Source organism: Macaca fascicularis, chromosome 8, assembly GCF_037993035.2.
Source record: "Macaca fascicularis isolate 582-1 chromosome 8, T2T-MFA8v1.1".
NCBI lineage: Eukaryota > Metazoa > Chordata > Mammalia > Primates > Cercopithecidae > Macaca > Macaca fascicularis.
Window position 1 is genome coordinate 140445772 of NC_088382.1, and position 26729 is coordinate 140472500.

Below are 26729 nucleotides of genomic sequence, written 5' to 3' on the forward strand. Positions count from 1 at the left end.
TACTGATGAATGTGCAGGTCAAATGCTGTTAGGATTACAGGAGGTAATTATGTAAAAAATTTGGCACTTGACCTGGTACATGGCAAGTGCTCAAAAATAGCAGATGGTGGTGAGTATCTGATTGTATGGAATTTCTGTTCACTTCACATGTCCCTATTTTCCACCTAGTTGTAAGTCTCTCAAACTCTCAAAGTCAGAAACTAGATCTCATTTATCTTTGCTTCCCAATGAACCTTGTACACAAGAGGTGACCAATAAATATTTGTGAAGGGAACATTTGAAGAGAACCTCAAATTGTGTCCTTGATCTGGTACATTCAAAGACCAACGAAACCATCCTTGTTCTAAAAAAAAGTAAACCTTTTTATTAGTATATTTATTTTATATATAAAAGAAATACAAAAAAAAGAAACACAAAGAAAATGCTTTTATGGCAAATCAGATTTGTCGGTGCCTTCAGCTTGGGCTCCAGGCTCCGTGCCGCTGGGTGACAACAAAGTCCGCCGGTTATAATGACCCTTGATGATTCCCGTGTTGTTGTTCTCATTGAGTAGCTGCTTCTGCCTTTGCCTATTGAGGGACTGGACAAGTCCCAGGACAACCGCAGCCAGGGAGTACTGCCCAGGCAGTCTTCTTGGGGGCAAGATGAATGGGTTGGGTTGGACTCTTCCCAGGAGAAAGTACGTTTTGATTTTTCCTTCCTGTTCACTGATGCCCTTCACATAGATCTCCCCTCGGTAATCAAAGGCAAAGCCCTGGTCCTTCAGGATGAGATAGGTCTCCTCTGGGACTTGGATCCGGCCACTAACCCCTGTGCTGTCCATTCGGCTTGCCAGGTTCACAGTTTTGCCCCAAATGTCATACTGTGGTTTCTTAGCGCCGATAACGCCAGCTACCACTGAGCCATGGCTGATGCCTAGGGGGTGAACCAAAGGAGCAAGAAGTCAGAGGCAGAAGAGGTACACTGGGGGGTGTCAGAGGGAGAAGAGGGACATTGGGGTGTCTAGACCCCTCCCTGGGATAGTGATCATTATGTGTGAGGTCTCTGTGGATGAACGGGACATCCAGATCCTGCCCCCAGTCACTTATTAGATTACCTATTTGGACCTCACTTTTCTCATCAATAGACTGGAAATAATTAAAGGAATATTTAGTGAGATAATATAAATAAAACCACTGTGGCATAGTGCCTGGCAACCAGTGAGTGTTCAATTGAATATAATTATTATTTTCATATGAACATTGACTTGTCTCAGTCCGTGGGATGATCAGAGCATGGACCAGAAGTCAGGACCCTGGGATCTCCTGCTTCTACTGACATAGTGCTCCTTTTTCCTCTCTGTTTTAGCCCAGGTCCTCAGTATCATTCCCTTGGTCCATGGCGATGGCTTTCTAACTGTCCTCCCTGTCTCCTCCCTTGTCCCCTTGAGCTCATCCTCCATACTGCTGCAGAAGCGGGAGGGCTCTTTCTGATCAAGTTGCACATCTGATCAAGTTATGACTCACTTAAATATCTTCCAGGGCTCCTTTCACTTACAGGATAAAGCTAATGATCCTTAGAATCACAATCAAGAACTTCTCTCACATAGCTTTTGCCTGATTTTCCAGCCTGATTTATCCCACTCTCTTCCTTACTGCTGCATTATAGCCACACTGAACTGCTGGAGTTTTCCTAATCTTCCAGCCAGTTACCCACCTTTGTGCCTTTGTCCTGACTTTCTCCCTGCTTGGGCTATTACTTCCCCACACTTCCACAGTTTATCTGGTAAATACTTTTAAAGACAGTTTCAGTGCCTCCTTTGCTAGGAAACACAGAATTCTAGAAATGGTAGCATTTCACCAAACATGTTAGTGGGCATGTATGTCTCCAATAGACAGAATTATTTCATTCTACAAACATTGACTAGGCACTTGCTATGAGCCAGGTACAGTCCTAGGCATTGGGGATATGGTGGGAAAGGAAAGAAATACAGCCCTGGTCCCCATGGAATTTACCTTCTACTGGGGAGAGATAGAAAATAATTTTACAAATGTAATGTAATATTAATGAGTGATTAGGACTACAAAGAAAAATCCATGTAGGTAAAAGAATGGAGAAAGATGGAAGAGAGTATATTTTGGAGTAAGGGGGTTAGCAAAGACCTTGTTGAGCAGAGATTTGAAGAAAGTGGTGGGAATAGCCATGCAGGTATCTGGATAAGATTATTCCAAGCCGAGGCAAAAGCAAGACACACATACACACTGATATAATTGACTGGAAATTTGAAAATCTCACTCTATAGAGTACATGAGAATCACAATGATAGTTAGCTCTTTAAAATTTGCAGAGAACTTTGACAGCCAATATCCCATTTGATTCTCGTATTATTATTGTGAGGTAGGGAGGCAGAGGAGGTAATAATTTAACACCCAGCTTACATAGGAGGAAACGGAGACACGGAAGGTTTAAATGATTCACCCAAAGTCATACAGCTGGTTACAGCAGACCCAAAACACAAATTGAGATGCTTAATTCAGTTGGGAAGTTAATTTTCCAACCTCTGAGATCAGTGAAACTATACTAGGAGTATAATATGTCATGACAAGGGTTGACCCTGATTTGGCAACATCTTCAGAATTTACTTGGAATATCTCTCTTCAGCATTATGGTTCCCTTTTTATTCCCGGTCCAATTGTGTAGTCAACAATTTCAGAAATGACATTGATAAGATTGATGGAAGCTGTGGGAACAAGCCTTGAACATCCCATCCATAGATCAAAAACAAAATATAAGCCCTTTAATGCAAAGAACAAAGACATATGGCATTCCTTAGATCTGACAAGTCAGGTATTGGTATCTCTTGACCTCTTTTTCTTAAAAGCTGCTAAGGTAGAAGCAGATAAAGTAAAATGGCATATCAGCCAGAAGATGTCTACAATGTGAGAACTGTAGCAAAAGTTATTTTAAACTGCACTCTGGCAGCCAAAATGTCATTGTCTCAGAGTTAGGAAATGCTGGAGCTGCTGCTGGTGTGACTGTTTGGCTGTGTGATCTTAGGCTAGTTACTCCCTTTTTCTACGCCCATGTTTACTCATCTACAAAATGAGAATGTGGACTAGACGGGGGGTTTTCAGACTGCATTTTAGGAGATCATTGAGGCTCAGTAGAGATGTGGAAGGAATGGCAAATTATAAAGGATTATTATTGATTGCAGTGATTATTGTTATGTTGTTGCTTTGCACAATGGTGTCTTTAAGCCCAAAGAAAGGGTGAGCTTTGTAGCTGAGTAAAGCCTGTCCCTGGAAATATATTATCTGCCATCCCCAGGAGTAGAATCCTGCTTTTGTCTGAAGGAATTATCCTGAAGACCCTGAGAGCAATACAATGACCACAAGCATTGAGCTACCCAGGAGTCAGAATTAAATGACTAATTAGTCAGCTACATCTCTATGCACGACCTTGCATGGGCGGGCAAGTTGGAAGAGAGTTTCACAATCGTCTAGCATTTGCCAAAGGCTGGCTGCTTTGTATTTCTGCACACAAGCCAGTATCCTACTCTTGTTTCCAGCATCTTGACTGAGAGGAAACTAAGAAAAGACCTGAGCTGACCCTGTCCCTATCCTTGGCAGGGTCATGCTAGGTCTATTGCATTCTGCAGGAAAAAGCTTCCCTGGATTGGTGCCCAAGGCAGGGGAGGGTCTGTCGGAGCAAGGTCAGCTGGCTCTATCAGGCCCCACCTGCAGCTGCTACTCACCAATCCGGAGTTCAAAATTGTTGAATGAATGCTTGTTGATCTCCTGTATGCTTTCTGTCAGGGCGAGTGAGAAGTCAGCCAGAGCGCACAAATGTCCCCACTTGTCTTCACATTGCTGAAGCAAACATGAGGAGAAGAATTCATTTAATGTGGAATGTGGGGAACATTAACATTTCTGCAGCAGGGGCTTTACATCCTAACCCAACCCTACCTGCACATCCCTTAAAGGAAATAATCATGTGGGTGAATCCCTCTACCCTCAAGTCACCGGTATCTCAGAACATGGGAAGACATGATATTTGCTTGCAAGAGTGTAGTATATGTGGGTCATTGTGTTCCTTCGTCCACATCTACACCTGTCTGTTCAGGTTGATGTAGCATCAATTCCTGAGTGTATGCTCACTGGCGTGTGTGTGAATGGGTGTGAGTGTATGTGTGTATGTGAGTGTGTGTTGGGTGGGTGTGTGGGTATGTGTATGTGCTCTGTGTATGTGTAGCTTTTCCAATCTAAGAACTATTTCCTTTGAATTGCTCACAGTGTGTGTTTAAGGGATACATTTGCTTACAAAACTCCTAAGAGAAGTGCTGCATAAGCCTCTGGGCCTCTCTGAACCTCAGTTTCCAAATCTATAAAATGGGGATAAGCATACTTGTCCTTCCTACTTCGTAGGTATTGAATGACATTTTTTATATGAGAGAACTTTGTGCCCCTGTAGAACAGAGGTTAGCAAATAGTTTCAATAAAGGCCAGATAGCCAATATTTTAAGCTTTGTGAACCATATGGTCTTTGTTGTGACCCTCAACATTGCATTTTAGCTTGAAAGGAGGAATAGGCAAAATAGAAATGAATGGGCATGACTGTGTTCCAATGAAGTTTTATTTATAAAAACAGAGGGTGGGCCAGATTTGACCTGTGGGCTGTAGTTTTCTGATCCCTGCTGCACACATACCAAACAATAACCAGCCTGAGTTTCGTCCCAGATAGTCACTCTTGAAGTATTTTGTTGGTTTTAGTTGGAAAAAAGCATAGGAAGGATTGGAAGAAATTGATGAGAATTCCATTTCCCCAAGTATCTGGACTCATATTCATTTAACACTAACTGAGGACTTTACTAAATGCAAGGCTTTGCTTGGGGAGCATGACATTATCTAAGATAATTCATCCATTAACCCTGGAAGGTAGACAGTGTTGCTATTTAACACCAGTGCCTGGAACACAGTCAACACTCCAAAAAGCAGCAGCTAGCATTATTATTATGTAAGACTTTTGAAAGACAAAATAAAGATAAGAAAAAAGAGGCAACTATTAGGGGTTTAGTAAGATCCACAATGAAATCACAATAGGGTATTTCTTGGCTCTTGATTTTGTTCAAGGGAACAATGAGGTTCAGAACAAAGCCTAGAAGTTTCTCAAAAAAGCAGCATGTCTTCATCTGGTAGACTCTACTTACCTTGGGGGCAAATCCACATCACATAACTATTACAATCCAGTCCATTAGATTTTCTCCCTATCTTTCCCCAAGGATCTTGGCGACAGAGGCTTCACCACCGTCGGTGACACGACAACAGCAAGACCCCTGCATTGCGTTGTGACTGAGTTCAAAGAGTCTTTTACCTGTTTTTCAGGAGATAGGCCTGACACGGCCATGTAGGTGCTGCCAATGGTCTTAATCTTTTCAATGTCTTGAAATCGGTCTTCACCAAGCAACTGAAAGAGAGCCAGGCAATGGTGTTAGCCCTGGTGTTTATTCTTCCAGCAGCCCGGGGCTCCTGAAAACAGACCCTTGGCTCACAATGAGCTACCTCTGATGGTTCAGCATCCTCAAGTTATCTGCTTTTCTCTCTGAGAATCATGCTTTCAGCCAGTCACATATATTTGATGAGCACTTGCTAAGGGTCAGGAGTGGAGATGGGTGTTGCCTGGTACTCTTTAAGAGGTAGGTCTGCCCCTTCACATGTAAGTCAGATCCTGTCTCTGCTCTGTGCAAAACCCTGCTATGGCTTCCTGTTTTACTCAAGGTCAAAGCCAGTCTTCAATGTGACTTGCAAAACTTGCCAAGACCTGTCCCCTCTCTTTTTGTCTCCCTCTCTCACTCTGCTCCAGCTGCACTGATCTCCTTTGCCCTTTGCCACACTGACCTGAGAACAAGCCAAGCCTGCTTCAGCCTCAGGACTTCTGCACCTGTTGTTCCCTTGCTGAGCTACTCTTCCTTCGGACAACTGCATGGCTTACTCCCTCACCTCCTACAGGTCTTTCTTCAAATCCCATCTTTGCAGTGCAGTCTTCTTGACCACCATATTTAAAATTGAACACAGCATCCCATCCCCACATACATATTCTTTCTTCCTTCCCCACATACATATTCTTATCTTCCTTCCCTGTTTTACCTTCTCTCCTTAGCACTTATCCCTGATATTGCTTATTTATTGTCCTCTTCCTCATGGGAATGTAATATTCCTGGAGCACATATTTTCCCCTGTTGTGTTTACTACTCAGCACCTGGTCAGAGTGTAGAGATGAATGAATGAGTGAATGATTAAATGAAAGAATGGGTACAATCCTAGGACATTTCCTCTACCTTTACCTGCGGTTTGGGTTTTAATGCTAAGAGAGGGGAACCTTGGTGTCTTATTAGCAACGGTGGTAGGCAGAATAATGCTTCCTGAACCTAGACCCCAAAGATGCCCGTGTCTTAATTCCTGGAACCTGTGCATATGTCACTTTACATGGCAAAAGGGACTTGGCAGGTGTGATAAGGCAAAGGATCTTGAGGTGGGGAGGTTTCCTGGATTATCTGGATGGGCTCGATCTAATCACAAGGTCATTATAAGTGAAAGAGGGAGGCAGGACAATCAGAGAAGGAGTTGTTATGGTGGAAGAAGAAGTCTGAGTGACCTGATTGCTTGCTTTGCAGATGGAGGGAGAAGGCAATGAATCAACAAATGCAGGTAGTCTCTAGAAGCAAGAAAAGGCAAAGAAACAGATTCTCCCCTAGAGCTTCTGGAAGGAGCACAGCCCTGTAAGATTCATTTTGGATTTCTGACCTCCAAACAGTAAGATTATAGATTTCTGTTGTTTCAAGCCACTAAATTTGTAGTCATTTGTTATAGCAGCAGTAGCAAACTAATACAATCACTATTCATTGAGTTCTTATATGTTGGATAAACAAGATACATGAGCTCTACCAACCCAAGTACAGAGGTCAGATGTTAAAAACAAATACACAAAACATGCCCTAGTTCAATTTTAATAGAGTTTATGTTGGAAATATACAGGGTAGAGGGATGAGGAGATCAGGCCATTTTGATCTAATCTGGAGAATCTTGGAAGGGATCCCTCAGCAAGTGATTTCCAGCTTCAGTTCTAAAGGGTGGGGAGGGGTTTTTCTAGCAGTGAGTGAATGAATTTGTGTGTGTTGGGGAAGCTGGGGTCATGGTAAGGGGAACATCCAGAAATAGGGGTCAGCATAGATGAGGTCTGGAGGTTGGGGAGAATGCACAGAAGGTCCACAGAGTGAAGAAGAGGCCAGTTTGGCCACGGTGTGGTAAGCCAGGCTTTAAGTTGAAGGAAAGGAAATTCCTTTGAATTTCCCCAAAGTAATCTCTCGATGATGTAGTTTCCAGATCTATAGTACTCTGTTTACACGTTCACGCCCTTTCCCAAATTCTTGGGAACAGCATGGGCCAACGACTAGAACATGGTTCTGTGTGGTTCAGCACAGCTGGGTTGGGACTCCTCTGCTTTTACACTACATACTTTTGGGCTCAAAGTCAAAACTAAACAGGAATAAATCCTGTTCTCATGAAGCTTATACTCTATTGTGGGTGAAGAACAATCAAAAAGAAATTTTATGGCAGGCTGTATGCTGATGGGAAAGATCTAGCAGAGAGGGTGATGGATGGAGTCGGGGACAAAGACAGAATAGCTGCAGCAGCATGCCTAGGTGACAAGGGATGGGACCTATGCATGCCTGTGGGGCTCGGCCCTCACCAGGAGCCCTGAGAGTTCCTCCCCATTCCTGGAGAGAAGGCACATGTGTGCACACAGGGGCAGGTGCAGGTAAGTGGAGAGGGCTGGAGAAGTGCCTGGAGAAGACAGGAAAAGTGTGCTGACCTCTGGTTTAAGAAATTGCTTTTGACATACTGATTTAAAGGCAGGAACTAGCTCTAGCCTTCCTCTTACATGTTGTCTGCCCAGGGGCTATGGCGTAGGTATTTCTCGGTTTCAAGGAGAAAGTACCTGAGACTTGGTGATGGAGCTGGCTCACCTCCAAGGCTGCATAGGGCACAGTTTTAACCTCACATCTGGAGTGAGCCTTTGGCAGGAGATTATAGTGCACACCTGCTTCTCCAGGCACTTCTACAGCTCACTCTACTTACCTGCACCTGTGTGCACACATGTGCCTCTCTCCAGGTGTGGGGAGAAACTCTCAGTGCTCCTGCTGAGGGCCGAGCCCCACAGGTATTCACAGGCTACATCCCTTGTAGGCATGCTGCTCCAGCATTCTCCTTTGTCCCTGACTCCATCCATCTCACCCTCTCTGCCAGATCTTTCCCATCGGCATACAGCCTGCTATGAAATTTCTTATCCTACACAAGTATTTCTTGACATCGTTTTCCTTTCTACTTGTCTCCTGTACAACTTCTGAAAAGAGTTGTCTAGACTGATTGCTTCCAATTTCCTCCTCCTCATTTTTTCCTAAGCCCAGTCTTGCCATGCCACTGAAACTGCTCCTGTCCAGGTCCCGGAGGCCCTCCATGTCCCATGCTGCTTGCTGTCCTCAGCCTCACTTCTCTTGGTCTACCAGCAGCACTGGAGTGAAGTGATGAGATCTTGGCTCACTGCAACCTCCACTTTCTGGGTTCAAGTGGTTCCCCTGCCTCAGCCTCCTGAGTAGCTGGGATCACAGGTGCCCACCACCACGCCTGGCTCATTTTTTGTATTTTTAGTAGAGATCGGATTTCACTATGTTGACTGGGCTGGTCTCGAACTCCTGACCTCGTGATCCACCCGCCTCGGCCTCCCAAAGTGCTGGGATTACAGGTGTGAGCCACAGCGGCCGGCCTCTGTTGTTTTAAGACACCAAATGTGTGGTACTTTGTTACAGCCACACTAGAACAAACACACATAATAATAAAATGAACATTTAATGATCATAATCATGTGCCAAGTGTATTAGTATGCTCAAGCAGCCATAATCAAAACAACTTAAACAACAGAAACTCATTTCTCACAGCACATGAGTTTTGGGGAGGAGATGCTATTCAGTCCATCGCGTCAAATACAGTCTTAAGTGCTTTTTAATCTTTGCATTTAACTTACAATGACCCTACTGTATCTCATTTTGTAGATGGGAAAACTGATGTGCATAGAGGGATTAAATAACTTGCTTAAGGACACAGAGTGAGAAAACAGCTAAATTACATACATTTAAAGCTCTTGCAGGTAACCATTAGATTAAAAATTCCAGGCTAGGGATGGTGGCTCACATCTGGAATCATAGCACTTTGGGAGGCTGAGGCAGGCAGATCACTTGAGGTCAGGAGTTCGAGACCAACCTGGCCTATGTGGTGAAACCCCCATCTCTACTAAAAATAAAAACTCCACAGTAGCTCATATTTTTAAAAATATTCAAAGCATAAATTAAACATTTTAAAGAGATTAAAAAGTAGACTGGAAGAGGGGATGTCCGCATATATTGGGCACAGAACTAGGGGCTCTGCCTCCAGTGATCATCTGTTTCTCTGAGTGGCACTTTGAGCTTAATATTCTCAGATCCATTTTGCAGATGAATCAGCAGAGGCTCCATGTGGTAAAATAATGTGTCCCAAGGTCCCAGGGTGAGAGAGGGGAGACAGGACCACACATAATTTTCAGGGCTCAGTGCAAAATGAAAAATGTGGAACACCTTTTTCAAAAATTAAGATGTCCACGAGAGCAACAGCAGAACATCAAAACAAATGTGGGTCCCTTTTGTGACTGCACAGGCTGCACGCTTGTGAAGCTGGTCCCGAGTGGGAGAGCTAGGATCAAACTCAAACCTCACTGATTCCCAAGTCTAAACTTTGTCTTCTTATTCCCACTCTTAGAAGACATTTAGATGCAATTTCTGATTTTCTCGCCTTTGCTTCCATTTAAGACTGTAATATCCTCAGGGTCTCGTGTCATCCTGGGGTGGACAGACAGGCAGACGGAGCGGAAGATGGGTTCTCTACAGACTCTCTTGTTTCGGGCATCATCTTAAAATTAATCAGGGGCTAAGAAACTTGGAAAATTCCTCCTTGAAACTCTTCTGGGAACATGGAGAACACAGGAAGGTGCTTTGCTTTGGGTGTGTGTGTGTGTGTGTGTGTGTGTGTGTGTAGCCTGATTTACAGCAGGGGCAGCCTTTGTTTATTATTTTTGTTTCTTGAACTAAAGTGAAGACCCTCTTCTGCTCTTACAGAGATTCTGCCAGTTGTGCCCAGGATATGCAGGTCTTCAGCCTTGGATCATGACTGAGCTTTGCTTTCAGACACTAACCAAACATATTTGGTGTTTTGGCAGCCCTTCAGCTGCTAATGTTTCAGCTTTAAAATCCTGGAACATCTTCAATTGCTCACCTCCCTCCCTCTGCCTCCCTGTAACTACTTTCCCCCAGCTTTCTGCTGGCGGTGGACTGATCTGATATGGTCCTGTGGAGAGCAGGTACTTTTCCTTCTCTTCTCTTCTCTTCAGAACCCCTTGGCCAAGAGCCAGCTTCAGGCTCTGGTAAGCCTCCCCCTCAGAAGATAATTTGGAGGCAGAAAGGAACTTCATTATCTCATTTAATATCCACGCAGCAGATTTATTTACTCTATAGCTAAAAGTGTCTGCAGGCATAGCGTGGTCCCTGATCAGCCCATTTGTTCACTAGAGCAAATGGAGAAGTTAGATGTGAGAGGGCTCTTCAACCCTTTGTTGAGGTAGGAGCGGTGGGGTGAGGAGCCCTTGAGTTGGGTTATTGCAAACACAGTCTTGGAGAGTGTGATCTGTGAAAAGTTCAGCTTTTCTCTGAACCAGGAAAGAATTTTGCATGATCTCAGATTCCTGTGGTAATTATATCAGCGAGAAGAGAAGCATCAGTATTAAAGTGAACAGCAGGCGTCTGGCTGGAACTCAGCCAGGCAGAATCTAGAGGGCCTCTCTTGACATTAAAAAAAAAAAAATAAAAGGCATGCCCGAGTGACCCAAGGACCTACACAGGCAAAGCTGAGAGTGTTTGGGCTGGCAATTCAGGCTGCATTTTTATTTTTCCTGTTGACTATATTCTCCCCTACCTTCCCCACGCCCTACCCTTTCTCTTCCACCTCCTCCCCTTTCCTCCTCTTTTCATCCTTCTTCTCTTCATCGCTGCCTCTCTTCTCTCTCCTGTCTCCCCTCCTCCTCATCTACTTCTCCTCCTCCTCCTCTTAATCATACTTTTCCTCCTGGTCGATCGCCCATGTTCTAAAGAACCCAGCCTCCTAGACCAATCCCCTTTTCTCCAACTTCCCTCTGCAAACACCAGTTTCAACCACTAGGGGCACTGCCCTCTTTCTCTGCTTTCCAAGTCTGGAGTGTCTACAATTTGGTTCACCGAAATGCAAATGTAATTCAAACGTACTTTATTCGTTACAAGTTTAAAATATGAGAAGGAGCACTTTTGGAAGATGAGTTACTATGAAGTCCAACCTGAGGCCCACTGGCCGCCTGTGACCCAGGGCAGCTTTGAATGTGGTCCAACACAAATTTGTAAACTGTCTTAAAACTTTATGAGGTTTTTTTGTGGCGAATTTTTAAAAACCCATCAGCTATCCTGAGTGTTAGCGTATTTTATATGTAGCCCAAGACAATTCTTCTTTCAATGTGGCCCAAGGAAGCCAAAACACTGGACACCCCTGCTGTAAAGTTTAAAATACAACAAAGCCTGACGTCTTAACCTTTAGTCAGATATTTTTAATAGGGTAATTTAAAAAAATTGGAAGTATATTTTGAATTGCGTTAACCTATCTTCACCTTACTATCTGCCAGCTTGTTTCTGTCCTCCCATTAATGAATTAATTCCTTTAGCAAGTACTTAGCAAGTATCTGTCATGTTCATCTCTTATGTGCTAGACACAGAGTTGGGCCCTGGAGACATAACAAGATACAAGAATATGGTTTCTATCTTAGTGAGCCTATGGCCTAGCATAGAGGATAGGAGGTAAAGGTGCTATTGTCACAAAATTGCCTTCCCTTCCCCACCTTACAAGGCCCTCTGTACTAGTACACTTACCAGTGACTTCTTGTGTTAGGGCAACTCATAGTCACCCTGCCTCCCACTGGATGGTGAAGCCTTGGGAGGCAAGAAGTGATCATGTCTTATCCATCTTGACCCCCTACAACCATCCCAGGGCAACTACGATAACCGTATTTGGGGTTATGACTTCAAAATCATTACCATGAAATGCCACGTAAGTGAGAAACAGTGCAACACAAATGATTACAAATCAAAGCAGTATGGGAGACTGGTGTTCAAATCTTGGCTTTGCCACTTAGTGGTTATATGACCCTGGTCATTTTTGGTGTTTCTAAGTCTCAGCTTTGCTTATTTTTAAAATGAAGGCTGATAATTCCTAGCCTAAGGGTTTGTGTGAGAGGTAAATAACTATTAAATGATATATATTGAAAATGCTTTGCATTTCTGGCAACACTTGTAAAAACCCATAGAGATTAGTAACATGGGCTGGCTTCTACCCTAGAACTAAGTGGCTAGTGGATGGTAAACAGGGTGGTACTGAAGGGTTTCAGCCTCTATGATAGGAGGTTTCTCAGAGTATAAGTTTTTCACTAAAAAAGGAGTGACAACATTTACCTGGATAGAGGCCTTCAAAAGTAGAAGTAATGTTTGAATTTACTGTTAAATGAATGTTAACTTTTCAGCTGGTCATGGAGTCAAGGGAGAGAGAATAGGGTAAGGGCGAGGATGGCATGGCCTCCACGCACAAAGCACAGTGAGTGAGAGCCAGGTGGGCTTTTTGGCTTGTAAGTAGTCAGGTAGTCAGGTGGTGCTGGCCAGGCGGCATGCAGTGAGAGGTAAGGCTGGAGAGGAGGCAGGGACAGTAAGTGCAAGGCCCCCAGTGACCTGCTAGAGTTGATGAAGGGGAGCCACGGAAGGGTTTAGGCTTCAAAGGGATGTGACAAAATAGTCCTGCCTTTGGTGGTTGCTAATGGTGAGATGCAGGCAGGGAGAGCAGATAGGAGTGGACTGCCGTTGTCTAGGAGAGAAATGATATGGCCTGAAGCAAGATAAAAGCAGCATTGATGGTGAGAAAAAGGCAGGTGTGAGAGCTATTAAGAAAGTTGATGAGATGTCTGTACACCCACGTTCATCTCAGCACGTTCACAACAGGCAAACTATGGAATCAGCCTAAACGTCCATTGAGAAATGAATGGATACACACACATGCGCATGCACACACACACACACACCGCACACATACACATATACACATACACAGTGGAATACTATTCAGCCACAAAAAGAAGGAAGACCTGTCATTTGCAACAACATGGATGGGCCTGGAGGATACGATGCTAAATGAAATACGCCAGGTACAGAAAAACAAATACATATGATATCACTTATACGTGGAATCTAAAAACGTCAAACTCAGAAGCAAAGAGTGGAATGGTGGTTATCAGAACCTGGGGGGTGGGGTGGGAACAGGGAGATATTAGTTAAAGGGTATAAAGTTTTAGTTAGACAAGAGGAATATATTCTGGAGATCTATTGCATAGCATAGTGACTATAGTTCATAATAATGTATTGCATACTTGAAAATTGCCAAGAGAGTAGATCTTAAATATTTTTGTCACAAAAAAGTGGTAAGACATGAGGTGATGGATATGTTAATTAGCTTAATGTAATCATTCCACGATGTACACATATATCAAAACATCACATTTTGCACCATAAATATCTACAATGGAAAGAAAGACTTCACTGGACTCAGTAGCTGGATCGAATGTAGGGATGGAGGGAGAGGATGCTATTTAGAGTGATACGGTAGTTACTTTTGTTTCCCACCCCAAGCCCTTTGTGGGGCCATCCTCCAAAATGTCATGAGTGCTGGCTACTTACAATGCATTGCCGTACCTTTTTTTGGATAATTTGCCTGGCCTCATGAGAACTCCCTTGCTAGAAATACCACAGCAGCCCATGACCAACAATGACTGACCAATACGGGTATCCAAAAGCCTGGCCCCCTGCCTCAGTGTGAGACAGTTGTACCATTCATGTCCCTGAGTTTCCTCTGGGGTTAGGCAGGGATTTGGCTTCTTCCATAGCATTTTCTCAATGAATCACTTGCTTCCCATCTCAGGCTTAAGTAACTGGATGGACACTGGTGTCCTTCAAGATGGGGAATGGGGGAGGAGAAGGCCCACTTGTGTCAAGTTTATGAATGGAACTGAAGTACAGCATGAGTATTTCCCCTCACAGAATGTGTTCACTAGACTAATGGAGCCTGGAGGAAGAAACTGCTATCTGTAGTATGTTTATACTTGCCATTAGTTCTCTGACCAACTGCAAATGGACAGTTTTATCTTTGACACTTTGAGAAGATGGAGCAATGCCTGCGTCGGCATCCAGCCTCTGTGGTGTCAGTGCCTGAGTAGTATTGGCCTCATACAGGCTTCTAGTCAAGTCCTGCCTTTTGCCATCTGCCAGCTGTGCGACACTGGGTTATGTTACTTAGCCTCCCTGAGCCTTATGTTCCTGATCCCCCAAATAGAGAAACAATAGCATTTAACTCAGGTGATAGTTGTGATGATTAATCAGATAATGCATGTTTGTGTTATAATGCAGGCTGGAACTCCATAAGTGCAAAAAAATATATAAGTAATTCCTACAATGAGTAACACAATGCTTTGACAATGATGCCCGTTTGTGATTGTAAATGTCCCCAGCTTAGTTTACCTCATCGAAGTCAGCAATGATCTCATTCAGCAAGCGCAGGCATTCCACTCCCTGGTTATTCATTTCAGTCTGAGAGTAAAAGTCCGCAAATCCTGGGATGGAGGCAAACATCACCCCAACAGCATCATAGGATTGAGAATACAGCTCCTGGACAGAGACACACAGAGGGCACCAGAATTGGTCATCAGAGGTTTGGTTCTGCAATGATGCTTCCTGTGCATACATGTGTGTACGCAGGGGCACAGGCACCCACCCACAGAGAGAGAGAAAATGAGGCTTGGATATTGTTATGTCAACACTGTGTGTCTTACTCCACGTGGGCTGCTATAACAAAATACCTCAGACTGAGTGACTTATAAACAACAGCAATTTATTTCTCACAGTTCTGGAGGCTGAGAAGTCCAAGATCAAGGTACTGGCAGATTTGATGTCTGGTGAGGACTCACTTTCTGGTTCAGAGACGGAGATTTCTCACTGTGTCCTCAAGTGGTGGAAGAAGCAAGGCAAGTCTTTGGGGCCTTTTAAAATAAGGGCACTAATCCCATCCATGAGGGTTTTCACCTTCATGATCTAATCACCTCCTAAAGTTCCCACCTCCTAATACCATCACCTTGTGAGTTAGGATTTCAACATACGGATTCTGGAGGATCATGAATATTCAGTCCATTGCACCACAACCACAGCATCATCACCATATGGAAAGCGATGACTGAAAATTCATAGTCTCCAGCCTCAGCTGGGCCCTGAGTTCTGACTGCAAGTTCATTCATTCTTGGTCAGCTTCCTTTTCTTTTCTCCTCAATGGCTAGTCCAAACCCTCAGATCTCCACTTAACCCTCTACTCTGTTTCTCTCAGTGGATGATCTTACCTTTCTACTTCATTGAGAACATGGTGGTGGCTCTTGGTAGTGACTTACCTCTGTTCCAATCCTCATAGACTTGTCTGTTATTCATTTTCTTCTCTTTCACTTCAACTCCAGGTGATGATGTGTCTGTCTTTCCTTCTCTTGCTGAAGGTCAATACTTGTACCTGATCATTTTATAACTTCTTCAGCAACTTACTTTTTCAGTGATCCTTTTCTTTCTCATTTTTTTCTCCTGGCCTCCTCTCCCTGCTCCTCCTCATCCTCTAAGAGTCTCTTCTAAGAAAAAGAACAAAGTGGCCTGGATCCTGCAGACACTTGTGGCTATCAACCAGTTTCTCTCCTTCTTGTTTCCAAACTTCTCAAACTAGTTATCTTCACTGCCTATTCCCATGCTCTTAATGCAGCTGGAATGAAATGAACTAAGAATAGTCTAGCCTGCCGGTCAAAGTGGAAAAATCAATGTACACATGTAACTTTACATCCTACTGGATACCTGCAGATTGGTGTTTTTGTTGATCACCCCAAGATCTTGATTCTCTTGACTTTTTATGCTTTAGTGATGTCCTTTGCTTTTCTCATGCCTGGCCCCTTTGAGAAGGCCCCCCCCCCCCTTTTTTGCTTCTCTTCCGCCTTACATGTTGGTGATTCCTATGATTCTGTCCTTGGCCAACTGAATTGTTCAATTTTACAGACTTGCCTGGTCCATCTCTGTCAATCCCAGCCTTTTCAATACCCATGTGCTGACGGTTTCTAAATTCCTATGTCAAGGTCAGTTATCCTTCCTGGGCTTCAAGCTTCCATGTCTCATCCTTGGTTGCCCTCACCCTCCTCCAGTCACAAATTCCATAAACCTAGTGCATCTTCTCTCCAACTCAGCCTGTGTCTGCTGCATTGCTCTCTAATTCACTTGGTGGCACCAGCATTGCCAAATCATCAAAATGAGACATGCTTAGAGTCATCCTGACTCCTTCCCCATTGTATCCATCTTCAATAAATCATAAAGTTCTGCTGGGTTTGATTTTGTCTTCTAAACATGTTTTCTCCTACCACTGTGTGTTTTTAAAAATCAGGCTCTTCCCATTTTCCTTCTTGATCACTAAAATGAGAGCCTCCTACTGGGTTTCCTGACTCCAGTCTTGTTCCATTCAAAGGCATCCTTCACACAGCAGCCAGAGTGATCTATTAAAGATACACTATTGACCATGCCTCTCCCTATCTTAAATCCCTCCAATGCCTCACCATTGCCTCCAGGATAAAGCTCACACACTGAAGCATGACATATATGCATGCCCCTGCCTCCACCTATCACTTCAGCTTTATTGTCTGCAACTCCGCAGTTGGATATGTGCTCCAGAACACGGAAGCATTTGTACTTCTGTGTGCATGTGGTGTGTGATGCTGTAGGTGCTGTCTGCATCCTCTTACCCAGGGTTCAAGTGTCAGCCCTTGTATTTCTTCACCACTAGATGGTGTTTTTTTTGTAGCCACTAGAGGGCACTCTGCCCATGTGAAACGCAGATTTGGGCGGTGCCAGGAAATTAACACCCCACGGAAGCAGCACTTAACCAATGCCAATGGGAACTGCTAGAGAGTCCCGGCTCCCTCGCCCCTTGGGCCTGATAATTTTGAGGCATGCTCTCACACCATTTCCCTGAATTTCCCAGTGGGATTAAGCTCCAGTCGCGCTCCAGTCGCCCACGGAGGTAACTAATCGGATGGTGCATCATTTATCGGTTGCCTTCCTTCTCATTTTCCAATCTGCTTGTGTTTACTGGGACCACCGCTGAGTAAATTACTTGCATTCAAATCCTTGTCTCAAGGTTTGCTTCTGGAAGAACCCAAACAAAGACACAAACCCTGTTCTATTTCACACTCAAATGCTTTTATTCCTGCCATCTGTCCCTGGGTGGGAAATGTTCTTCCTTCCCTGCAGTTAGCTTCCTTTACCAGGCTAGCTCTTGTTTTCTGCCTCCACTGACCATTTAGAGACTAGGACTTCCATAAGTCACAGACAGGTTTAGAGGCTGCACTTGCTGCTTTGCAGTGACCTCAACAATTCTACAGTATAACCCTTGCCACTTGCATTACTGTCTTAACATCCATTTCTTCCTTTAAGTGTGGATTCCATGAGGGGAAAAACCACATGTCATTCATCTTCTTGCACTCCAATTATGTATCATGTGATTCGTAGTTTTTAGATGCCTACAATATAATCCACACCCTAGACAGTCTGGTCCAAGGTAAATACTCAAAACGGTTGGTTGATTAATGACTTCCTGACCTTCGTAGGAAACATGAAACCTTACAAATTACTTTCATATGAATTCAACGATTTAATCCTTGCAATAATTCTATGAAGTCATACGATAATTATTCCCACTTTACAGATACAGGAAATGAGACAGAGAGGAGTTAAGTCATTGTTTTGGATCACACAGCTGGTAGTGGAAGAGAGGGTCAGAGGACTCCCAAGGCCTTTCCCTGCTCTACACATGTGAGTGTGCCTCCTCCACACGGCATGCCCTAGGTCAGAGGAAGATGGTGTCACTGATTCATCATCAATTGTTCTTGAACTTTAAGTGTGGATTAATCGAAACTAATGCCTTCTTTAGTCCTTATCCAAAAGAGCACAGGCAGCTGATGTGCTAGGTAGGGCTGGGTGGGTGGAAGGAGTGCAGATAGCAGTCAAGGAGTAGAGCAAAGGTAAATGGCTTTCAAAGGTGATTTCTGTTTACCTTGGCTTTGAACAATGTGGTGATGCCATGAAGAAACCTGACTCTGCAGTAGGAGTCAGAGATCCTGCTTAAGTAAATGTACGTCCTCCTAATGACTGTGGTTTGGTGGGAAAGTCTCTGTTTATTACCTATAGTATTCGTTTGTTAGGGCTGTTGTAATAAAGGACCACAGACTTAGTGGCTTAAACAACAGATGTTAGTTTCCTCACAATTGCAGAGGCTGGAAGTCTAAGTTCAAGGCGTTGGCAGGTTGGTGTTGTCAGAGGGCTTTTCCCACGGTTGCAGATGCTGTCTTCCCTGTGTCTTTACATTGTATTCCCTTAGGTTCTAGTCTCCTCTTTCTATTAGGGCACCAGTCATATTGGGTTAGGTTCCCCAAGGACCTCAGTTTAACTTAATTACCTCTTTAAAGATGCTGTCTCTAAATACAGTTACATTTTGAGATCCTTGGGTTTAGGACTTCAACATATAAATTTTGGGGAGACATAATTTAGCCCATTACGCCTATATTTTTATTTTCTGCTTAAAAATAGAGAAAAAAGAGAAGATCCTACCCTCTAAAATTCATTGCGTAATTATGCAGTCCAGATCCCCTCCCACTTTGGTTTATGCCCTGTGATGTAAATGCCTCCATGGTATGAAATGACCAGCAGCCAGGGGTGTCTTAGCAATTGTTTGTCTCCCTGAATATTCTAATGAATGCCAGCTCCTCTCACACTCTTTTGTTTTTGTTTTTTGAGACAGAGTCTCACTCTATTGCGCAGGCTGGAGTGCAGCGGCGGGATCTTGGCTCACTGCAACCTCTGCCTCCTGGGTTCAAGTGATTCTCATGTCTCAGCTCCCTGAGTAGCTGGGGTTACAGGCGCCTGCCACCATACCTGGCTAATTTTTGTATTTTTAGTAGAGATGGGGTTTCACCACCTTGGCCAGGCTGGTCTTGAACTCCTGGCCTCAAGCGATCTACCCACCTAGGCCTCCCAAAGTGCGGGATTATAGGCGTGAGCCACTGCGCCCAGTCTCATGCTCTTTTCCTTAGTTTTATTTCTCAGTCTTTCCATCATTTGAAATATTCTGATGGCTTAAATATTAAAATTGTGATAATAATATTAGCTACTTTCTTGAGCACTTACTTTGTGCCAAGCATAATGCAAAAGATTGCACATACATCATCTCATTTAATGTTCACCACATCCCCATGAGACAGATACAAGTAAGACCCTTATTTCATCTATGGGGAAACTGAAGGATGCAGAGATTAAATACTTTACCCCAGTCCCATAGTTGTTATGATGTAGAGCTGGAATTTGTACCTAGACAGTCTGACAACAGCCCCATGCTACTGCTAATAATAACTATAATTATAGCAACAACAACAGCAATAATAATAATAATGACAAGCAGGAATAAGTGTCATGGGAATTAGAAACTGGTTTGTCCGTCTGATTGGATGGTTGTTTCACAGTGGAGGGGCAAGAAAGAGCTTGAAGAAATATGACCTGAGTTCAGATCTTGATTCTTTGGTATCCTACTGGAGGTTGGAGAAGTGGGAATAGGGTGGACTGGGACTGGGACTCACCCCTCCTTTCCATAAGATGCTAACTGATGGAGAGAGTGGCTACAGGGGCCTGACAGTCAGTTGAAGACCAACCCCCTCAACACAGGCTCTCAGGTAAGGATGGATTGGACAATGTGTCTTGGATCTGAGGCACTAATGGGAAACTTCAGCTCCTTCCCGTGAGACAGAGTGGGACTGAGTACATGTATCTACTCAGTGGCTGGCAGGGAGCCTGGAGAATGGTGGGTCTTTACCTTCTTGGGGGGCAGAAAGGGAAACCTGTGTTACGAGGCTTGTCATATGTGAGGAGAAGGCAGGTTCACCTTGGGTACAAACAAGTCCCTGAGGAGACAAGACAGACTGAGGTCTTTGTGGGTCTTCAGCACCCGGGTCCCATGATTGTCTCGAGGTCCGGTGACCCTGGGTTTCCCCAGTCTGATGGGTTAAAGCACCATAAGAGAGGGAGAGACTCCCTCCCTGGCATTTCCCCACAGGGTGGACGGTGTTACAGGGACTTCCTCCTCGGCTGGTGAAGGCAGGAACGTGGGAAGAGAGGAGCGCTCGACCCCCACAGCTGTGGGCACATGACTCTGGGCAAGTGAGGTGACTCTTCTGGCAACCGGTCCCTCAGCCGTCAATGACAGTGCCAGCTCTTGCTCTGCTTTTGCCTCTGGTGGCGCTGAGATGCTGTACTCCAGTTGTCTGCCTGCTCCTCTGCGCCACGCCTGGCAGTGGCTGCTCACACTGGTTCTAGTAACTGATTTTTCTCCTTGTCCCTTTCAGTCTGGGAGTCACCACAGCTTTCCACAATTGCTGAGCACAGTGGAATTTTCATCTCCTCCTTATTCCTGTTGCTTCAACTAGAGACCCAGCAGAAAAGAAGGGGCACATTCAGATCAAGACGATTCGGGAAGGGTTGACTGATAAAGGGCTTAATTAGAAAGACGAGGGCAGGAAGTAGGGAAACCCTAAGAAATCTCCCAGAAACCCAAGGCTAGTGGCAGGAAAGCAGCCATCCCTCTAGGCTCAAAGGGATGAGAAGAGCCCAAAAGGAGTGAGTTGGTTTGACATTGGAGGTGTAGCACAGCAGTGGTCTTGGGAGGAGATATTAATTTCTGTGAAGTGACACAGCCAGCCTCAGGCAATCGCATGGGAATAAATATCTTGACCTCACATTCCTCACTTCCCCTCATCTCTTACCTAGTGCCAGCCATTGATGACCCCTCACCTTGGTGCCTGAGGGCCAAGCAGGTCACAGATGTAACTGATGTAGATTAGCCTTCTCACCTGTGCCTGTCCAGGAAGCACAGGGAGAAGAGGTGGAGGGATTTTGAAGGGTACATGGAGGAGCTCCGGCCAACCTACAAACACCTTCCGAGACAGTCCCTTCACTCAACTCACTCCAGTCAACCGCCTTGAGTGTGCCATCTATTTCTTGTTATTTTGGGCTTCAAGAAGATAAAAACACTTTGAAAACTGGGGAGGGATCGATGAATATAGAAAAGCTATTATTGGTTTATTGTTATCTTCCTCTGGTTAGTTGAAGGTATAGGTTTGGACTTAGTAGATGATTTTGAGCATGTGCATGTACTCCGTCGCACACCCGCATATGTCAGTAGGAAGACTGATGTCCTGTCTGCCTGGGGAACTACATTCCGGTCCTTCACCTGCTCAGGCAACTCCAAGTCCTGCGTTGCTTATACCAAGTTAAACCACCTCTCAGCATGGGAGAAACTATGTCTGAGACTTGCAAACCTTATTAGTATCCTTTCATGTCATTCAGGTCTCTGATCAAATGTCACCTCCTTAGAGAGAACTTCCATGACCCCTGCTCTTTTCTGAATGTGTCTCCCAAATTCATATGTTGAAACTTCACTGCCAGTGGGATAGTATTAAGAGGTGAGGCCTTTAGGAGGTGACTAAGTGATAAGGGTGGAACTCTCATGAATAGTATTAAGGCCCTTGTTGAAGGGTATGAGGGAGTGGATCCCTTCTTTCCCACTCTTCCACCATGTGGGGACACAGCGTTTAAAGTGCCATCGTGGAAGCAGATAAAAGGACCCACACCAGACATGAAACCTGCTGGCACCTTGATCTTGGACTTTCCATGCTCCAGACCTGGGAGGAAATACGTTTCTGTTCTTTAAAAATTGCCCAGTATCAAGTATTCGGTTATAACAGCACAAACAAACTAAGATACCAGTGTAAATACCCTTTCAACACTCTATTCCATCATTCAGCTATTTCTATCCTCATCAAATTCATCACTCTCTGACACTGTGTTATATATTTATTTATTTGCTTCACTGTCTGTCTTCCCACAAAAATGCATGTTTCAGAGCAGCAAGGGCTTGTTGTTTTGTACACTGTTTTAACCCTGGTGTTTAGAACAGCACCTGGCACATGGTTGGCCCTCAATAAATACTTGAGGAAGGAATGGGCGAATGAAGGGATAGGGGGTGGGGCTGTGACTGGGAAGGAGTAGAAAAAATAGTAATGACTTGCGTATATCAAAAACAATAGCCAACAACCAGTGTGCATTTAAAATATGTCAAGCACCATGTAAGTGCTTTAGGCATGATAATGCATGTAAATGTTGTAATGAGTCAGATGAAGATGCAGAATATGATTATGATCCCTTTGTAGCACAACAAGGGGCGCGAGGAAAACAAGGTCCAGAAAGGTTTATTATCATTTGCCCTCGGTCATAAAGGTAGTGAAAGGAGGAACCACAACTAAGCTCCCAGCACTGGGGTTTTGAATCCACCCATGCATGGCCTTTCTATACTGAAGCTGCCTTGCACTGGGCTGCATTGGGGACTTAATGTGTTATCCGATTTAGCTCTAACCCCAATTCAGCAAGGTCAGTATTATTTCCTCTATTAATCAGATGAGGAAATGGACTCCAAAGAGTTGGGAAACCTGGCATAGGTCACACAGCTAGTTAGTGACAGAGATGGGATTTATGCTGTGTGGAATCTCCAGCACCTGGGACAGCTGCCTTTGCTAGTGTCTTTTCAACAACGCCTCATAAAGCCATGATGAGCCAGCGGGTTTCCCGGGACTCAGAGCTAGCCTGCTTGCCATTGATGAGATACCCAGGCCTGGACCTCCAGCTGGTTTTATCTGCAAGAATGTTCCTGACCAGGGGAAGTGAGTGCTATTCTAAGCCAAAAGCCCAGCAGAATAGCAGAAGCTGCCAGAATGTTTGTGTGGGTAACACCGCCTTGGACAGGAGGCTTCTGGGTGTGAGACCCTGTCCACTGCCTGTGTTTGGATGGTTTGAGTCATCCTTTGTCACAGTTCCCCTTCTCTGCATGCACTTACAGTGAGGTGGAGGGGAAAGAACACTGGCTTCGGTGTTACACATACCTGGGTTTGGATTTGAGCTCACTCCTCGCTAGCTTTGTGACCATGGGTAAATTTCTTTCCTTCCCTGAGCTTCAGTTTCTTCATCTAGAAAATGGGGATAATAGTTCCTACCTCCTATTACACATTGAATCAGATCCAAACTACTTCAATGCTCTTCAAGACTTGTCTCTTTGTACTTAGGATACCTCTGCTCTGGCCTGTTCTTAAAATATTTGGGTGCTTGTAGTCCCCCCAATCCTTCTCAGCAAATATCCTATAGTGTCTCGTCTTTATGCCTTTGGCCGTTTGGGCCTGTCTGCCTGGAATTCTTTCCCTCCACCTCCTTGACTGATTAACGTCTGGGTCCTAGGAGGGTAAGAATTAGAATCGTATTACAGCTGAAGAAACTGAGGCTCAGAGAACTTAACTTTCTCCAAATCACATGCTAGTAAATGGAAGAGCTGGAATTTGAATACATGTTCTTCTGGCTTAATAGTTTGGGATTTTTCCACTAGGTCACATGGCCTTCCTTGGAACACCTCACAAGGGGTTAGAATCCAAGGAGGGAGAGAAAAAGAGAGTCTGAGCTTGCAGCAGTGATGCCAATGAAGGCTCTCAGCATACCCCTGGCTGCTGTGGCCAGGGACATACACACAAGTTACACCTAAGAAGTCATCTGGCTTTGCCAGCTAGAGGCTGTATCTTCAGTTCATTTTTGACTGTGGTCTGTGGAATCATTTTCTAAAGTGTGAGGCCCACATTGATGCAGACAAGTCAGTTGGAGGCTTTGTGCATCAAGCAACTCTTCTAGGTCAGCTGAAGGTCAGCCATGAAGGCACTGCCACCCCAGGGATAGACTTGGGAGATACCCTGGCATATCAGGAAAAGGTGGTGCTTTGGGTGCTATCGTGACCCCGTGGAACTCACAGATGTCCCCCATCAGATGTTCAGAAATTTGTATCACAGTTCAGGTTTGTAGCAAGAGGAGAAGCTAAAAATGCCTTTGCCTCTTATGGCAACAGAGCATGAAACTGGGAGTTCTTGCCGGCCACTACAGTCCTGCCCCTTCCCTGTCACCCTTTTACATGTTGTATGACTCTGTCCTTCTCTCTTTTTCTACACACACACACACCCCTCTTGCCATACTCCAGAGTTGGTATGGGTAGTGGCATTGTAAGGGAGAGAGGGGCATGGAAGAAATAAACCTGAGGGAATGGATTCCCCTTGCAGCTTTCCATAAAGAAAGTGAGGCATTCCCTTCACCTCTCAGGACCTCAGTTAACTCATCAATAATATGAGGCTGATGGAACTCTTAAGGTTGTAAATAGAATAAAAGATCATTGTCATCAATTGCCTATTTCAGTATCTGGCGTGGAATAGGTGTTCGGTAAATGATATTTTATCCTAATGTGAAAATTCTCTAGGCAATGTAACCATGATTGGTGTTTAATCCTAGTCCAGTGTGAACTGTTTAAATATTTATAAAATCTCAAATAATCCTGACAAGATGTCTTATACATGCGATGAATGCTGAAGCAGTCCTTTATTTTGCTCAGCAGGGGTTTGGCCTGAATAACAGCTGATGACCTGGAGTCTCAGCATGCATCTCTGGTTGGTTTCCATCCTTTCAGGATGAAACCAGTATGTCCTTGCTCTTCTACACTGGTCCGATGTGCCTCAGTGTTTCGCTGTCTCGATTAAAAAGCTGTTTTTTCTCATTTTTCCTTGGATTTTACATGTGGGGTTTATCCTCGCCATCTGGTGGTCATGGTTGATACACATTGATATTCTCTCTCCTTTCATGGTTTCATCAAGAAGCTCTTGCAACAAAGACACCGACCTTAGGGAGCCTTGAGGAAACCAGGCCTGAGCCCAATTCCAGGGAACTCCATCCACTGAGGAGGGTGGAGTCTCCACACCCAAGAGACTCTCAAAGACCTGAGTACATCAAGATCTCATTATTCCAGTGGCTGATTACTCATTCCCTTGGCTTTTCTTCCACTGATTTTTCTTCAGTGGCTTGGATGAAAAATGGACCTCATCATTCTCTCCCAGCTCTGCCCTTTATGGTCCTAAGGCAAGGATCACAAACCTCAATGTTTTGTTTTTGTTTTTTTTTTTTTTTTTTTTTGAGACGGAGTCTCGCTCTGTTGCCCAGGCTGGAGTGCAGTGGCGCCATCTCGGCTCACTGCAAGCTCCGCCTCCCGGGTTCACGCCATTCTCCTGCCTCAGCCTCCCGAGTAGCTGGGACTACAGGCGCCCACAACCGCGCCCGGCTAATTTTTTGTATTTTTAGTAGAGACGGGGTTTCACCGTGGTCTCGATCTCCTGACCTTGTGATCCGCCCGCCTCGGCCTCCCAAAGTGCTGGGATTACAGGCGTGAGCCACCGCGCCCGGCCTCAAACCTCAATGTTTTTAGGGGCCCTACAGGTAACATAAATGGCAGGGTACAGATGGGTAAACTGAAGAGTCCATTTTATGCATAAAGGCATCACATTCATAAATTAAATAAGTAAACCAACCAACTAACCACTGTCCAAGCCAACTGGCTCATTGGTCAGATTTGTCTCAGGGTCTTAGAGTTTGTAATTTTTGTCCTAAGGGTTTTTCATTTCCTGTTTAGCTCAGTCTGAAAATCCAGTCCTGGAAGAGCTGTATTATCCCTGCCTCTCAGACAACCCCTATTGCCTTTGTAGAATCCTCAGCAAGGGGTTAAGTTTCCCAAGTTGAATGCCTCAGCAAGGGAGCCCACTACTCCAGTTCATCCACAGGCATTTCATGAGCAGGGGCCACAGCCAGGCACAGTGGTGATCAAGGGTGATGTGGTCCCCGCCTTGTAGATCTCACTGTGTTAGGAGGATGAGATGGCCTGATGGCTCTGTCCTCGTAAGGCTCCTCCTAACACGAAACCCAAAGGTGTCCCCTGTGGGCCGGTCCATGGTTCTAGACCTTCCCTTGGGAGTCTCACAGAGTAAGGCCAAGCTCATTCACATGATAATGCCATTTAGAGCTTTCAAAGACACCTTCGGTTCCCTCTTGAGTTACTTTCCCTTGAAGGTTGGTGGGGGAGCCAAATCATTTGATTTTGTCATTTCTCATCTCCTGCATCTGCTCCATTATCAAGAACTATTGATTCTATATTCTAGAGGTGTCTGTAATTCATCTCCTTCTCTCCATCTCCACTGCCACCATCCTAGGCCTCATCACCAGGGTCTTGCCTCATCACCTGGGCTCTTGTAGGGTCTCCTGCCTGGCTTTTTGTCGCATGATCCTCCTATCCACTCTCTATCAGCAGCCAACTGACTAGGTTACACTTAAAACTTCCAGAGGCTCCCATTCTGTGTGGAAGTAACTGTTGCCCATGGAGCTTGACCATTAGGCTCTGTCTAGGGTTTCCCTTCACAGCACTCACCATATGACCCTTCCTCCTTCTAGTGGTCCGAATAGTGCCTAGTACCTCCTGCCACCAGCACTCATGCTCCCCCGAACAGTCATGTCCAACATGGTACTATTTGGAAATAGGGTC

The 26729-nt window shown here is 44.7% G+C and overlaps 1 protein-coding gene across 4 annotated transcripts in view; it reads right to left on the bottom strand.

Annotated features, from left to right (window-relative positions):
• Window positions 1-338: 338 nt before the first annotated feature.
• The window catches only part of ADCY8 (adenylate cyclase 8), a 263968-nt gene continuing 237577 nt past the window's right edge, over window positions 339-26729 (bottom strand). For all 4 annotated transcript variants that reach the window (XM_073999461.1, XM_005564084.5, XM_005564083.5 and 1 more), the window contains 4 exons: window positions 14696-14842; window positions 5350-5442; window positions 3734-3848; window positions 339-915 (listed from right to left, as the gene is read on the bottom strand). In XM_073999461.1, the coding sequence (XP_073855562.1) occupies window positions 428-915; window positions 3734-3848; window positions 5350-5442; window positions 14696-14842 (843 nt within the window). In that variant the 3' untranslated portion in view covers window positions 339-427. The remainder of the gene's footprint in view (window positions 916-3733; window positions 3849-5349; window positions 5443-14695; window positions 14843-26729) is intronic.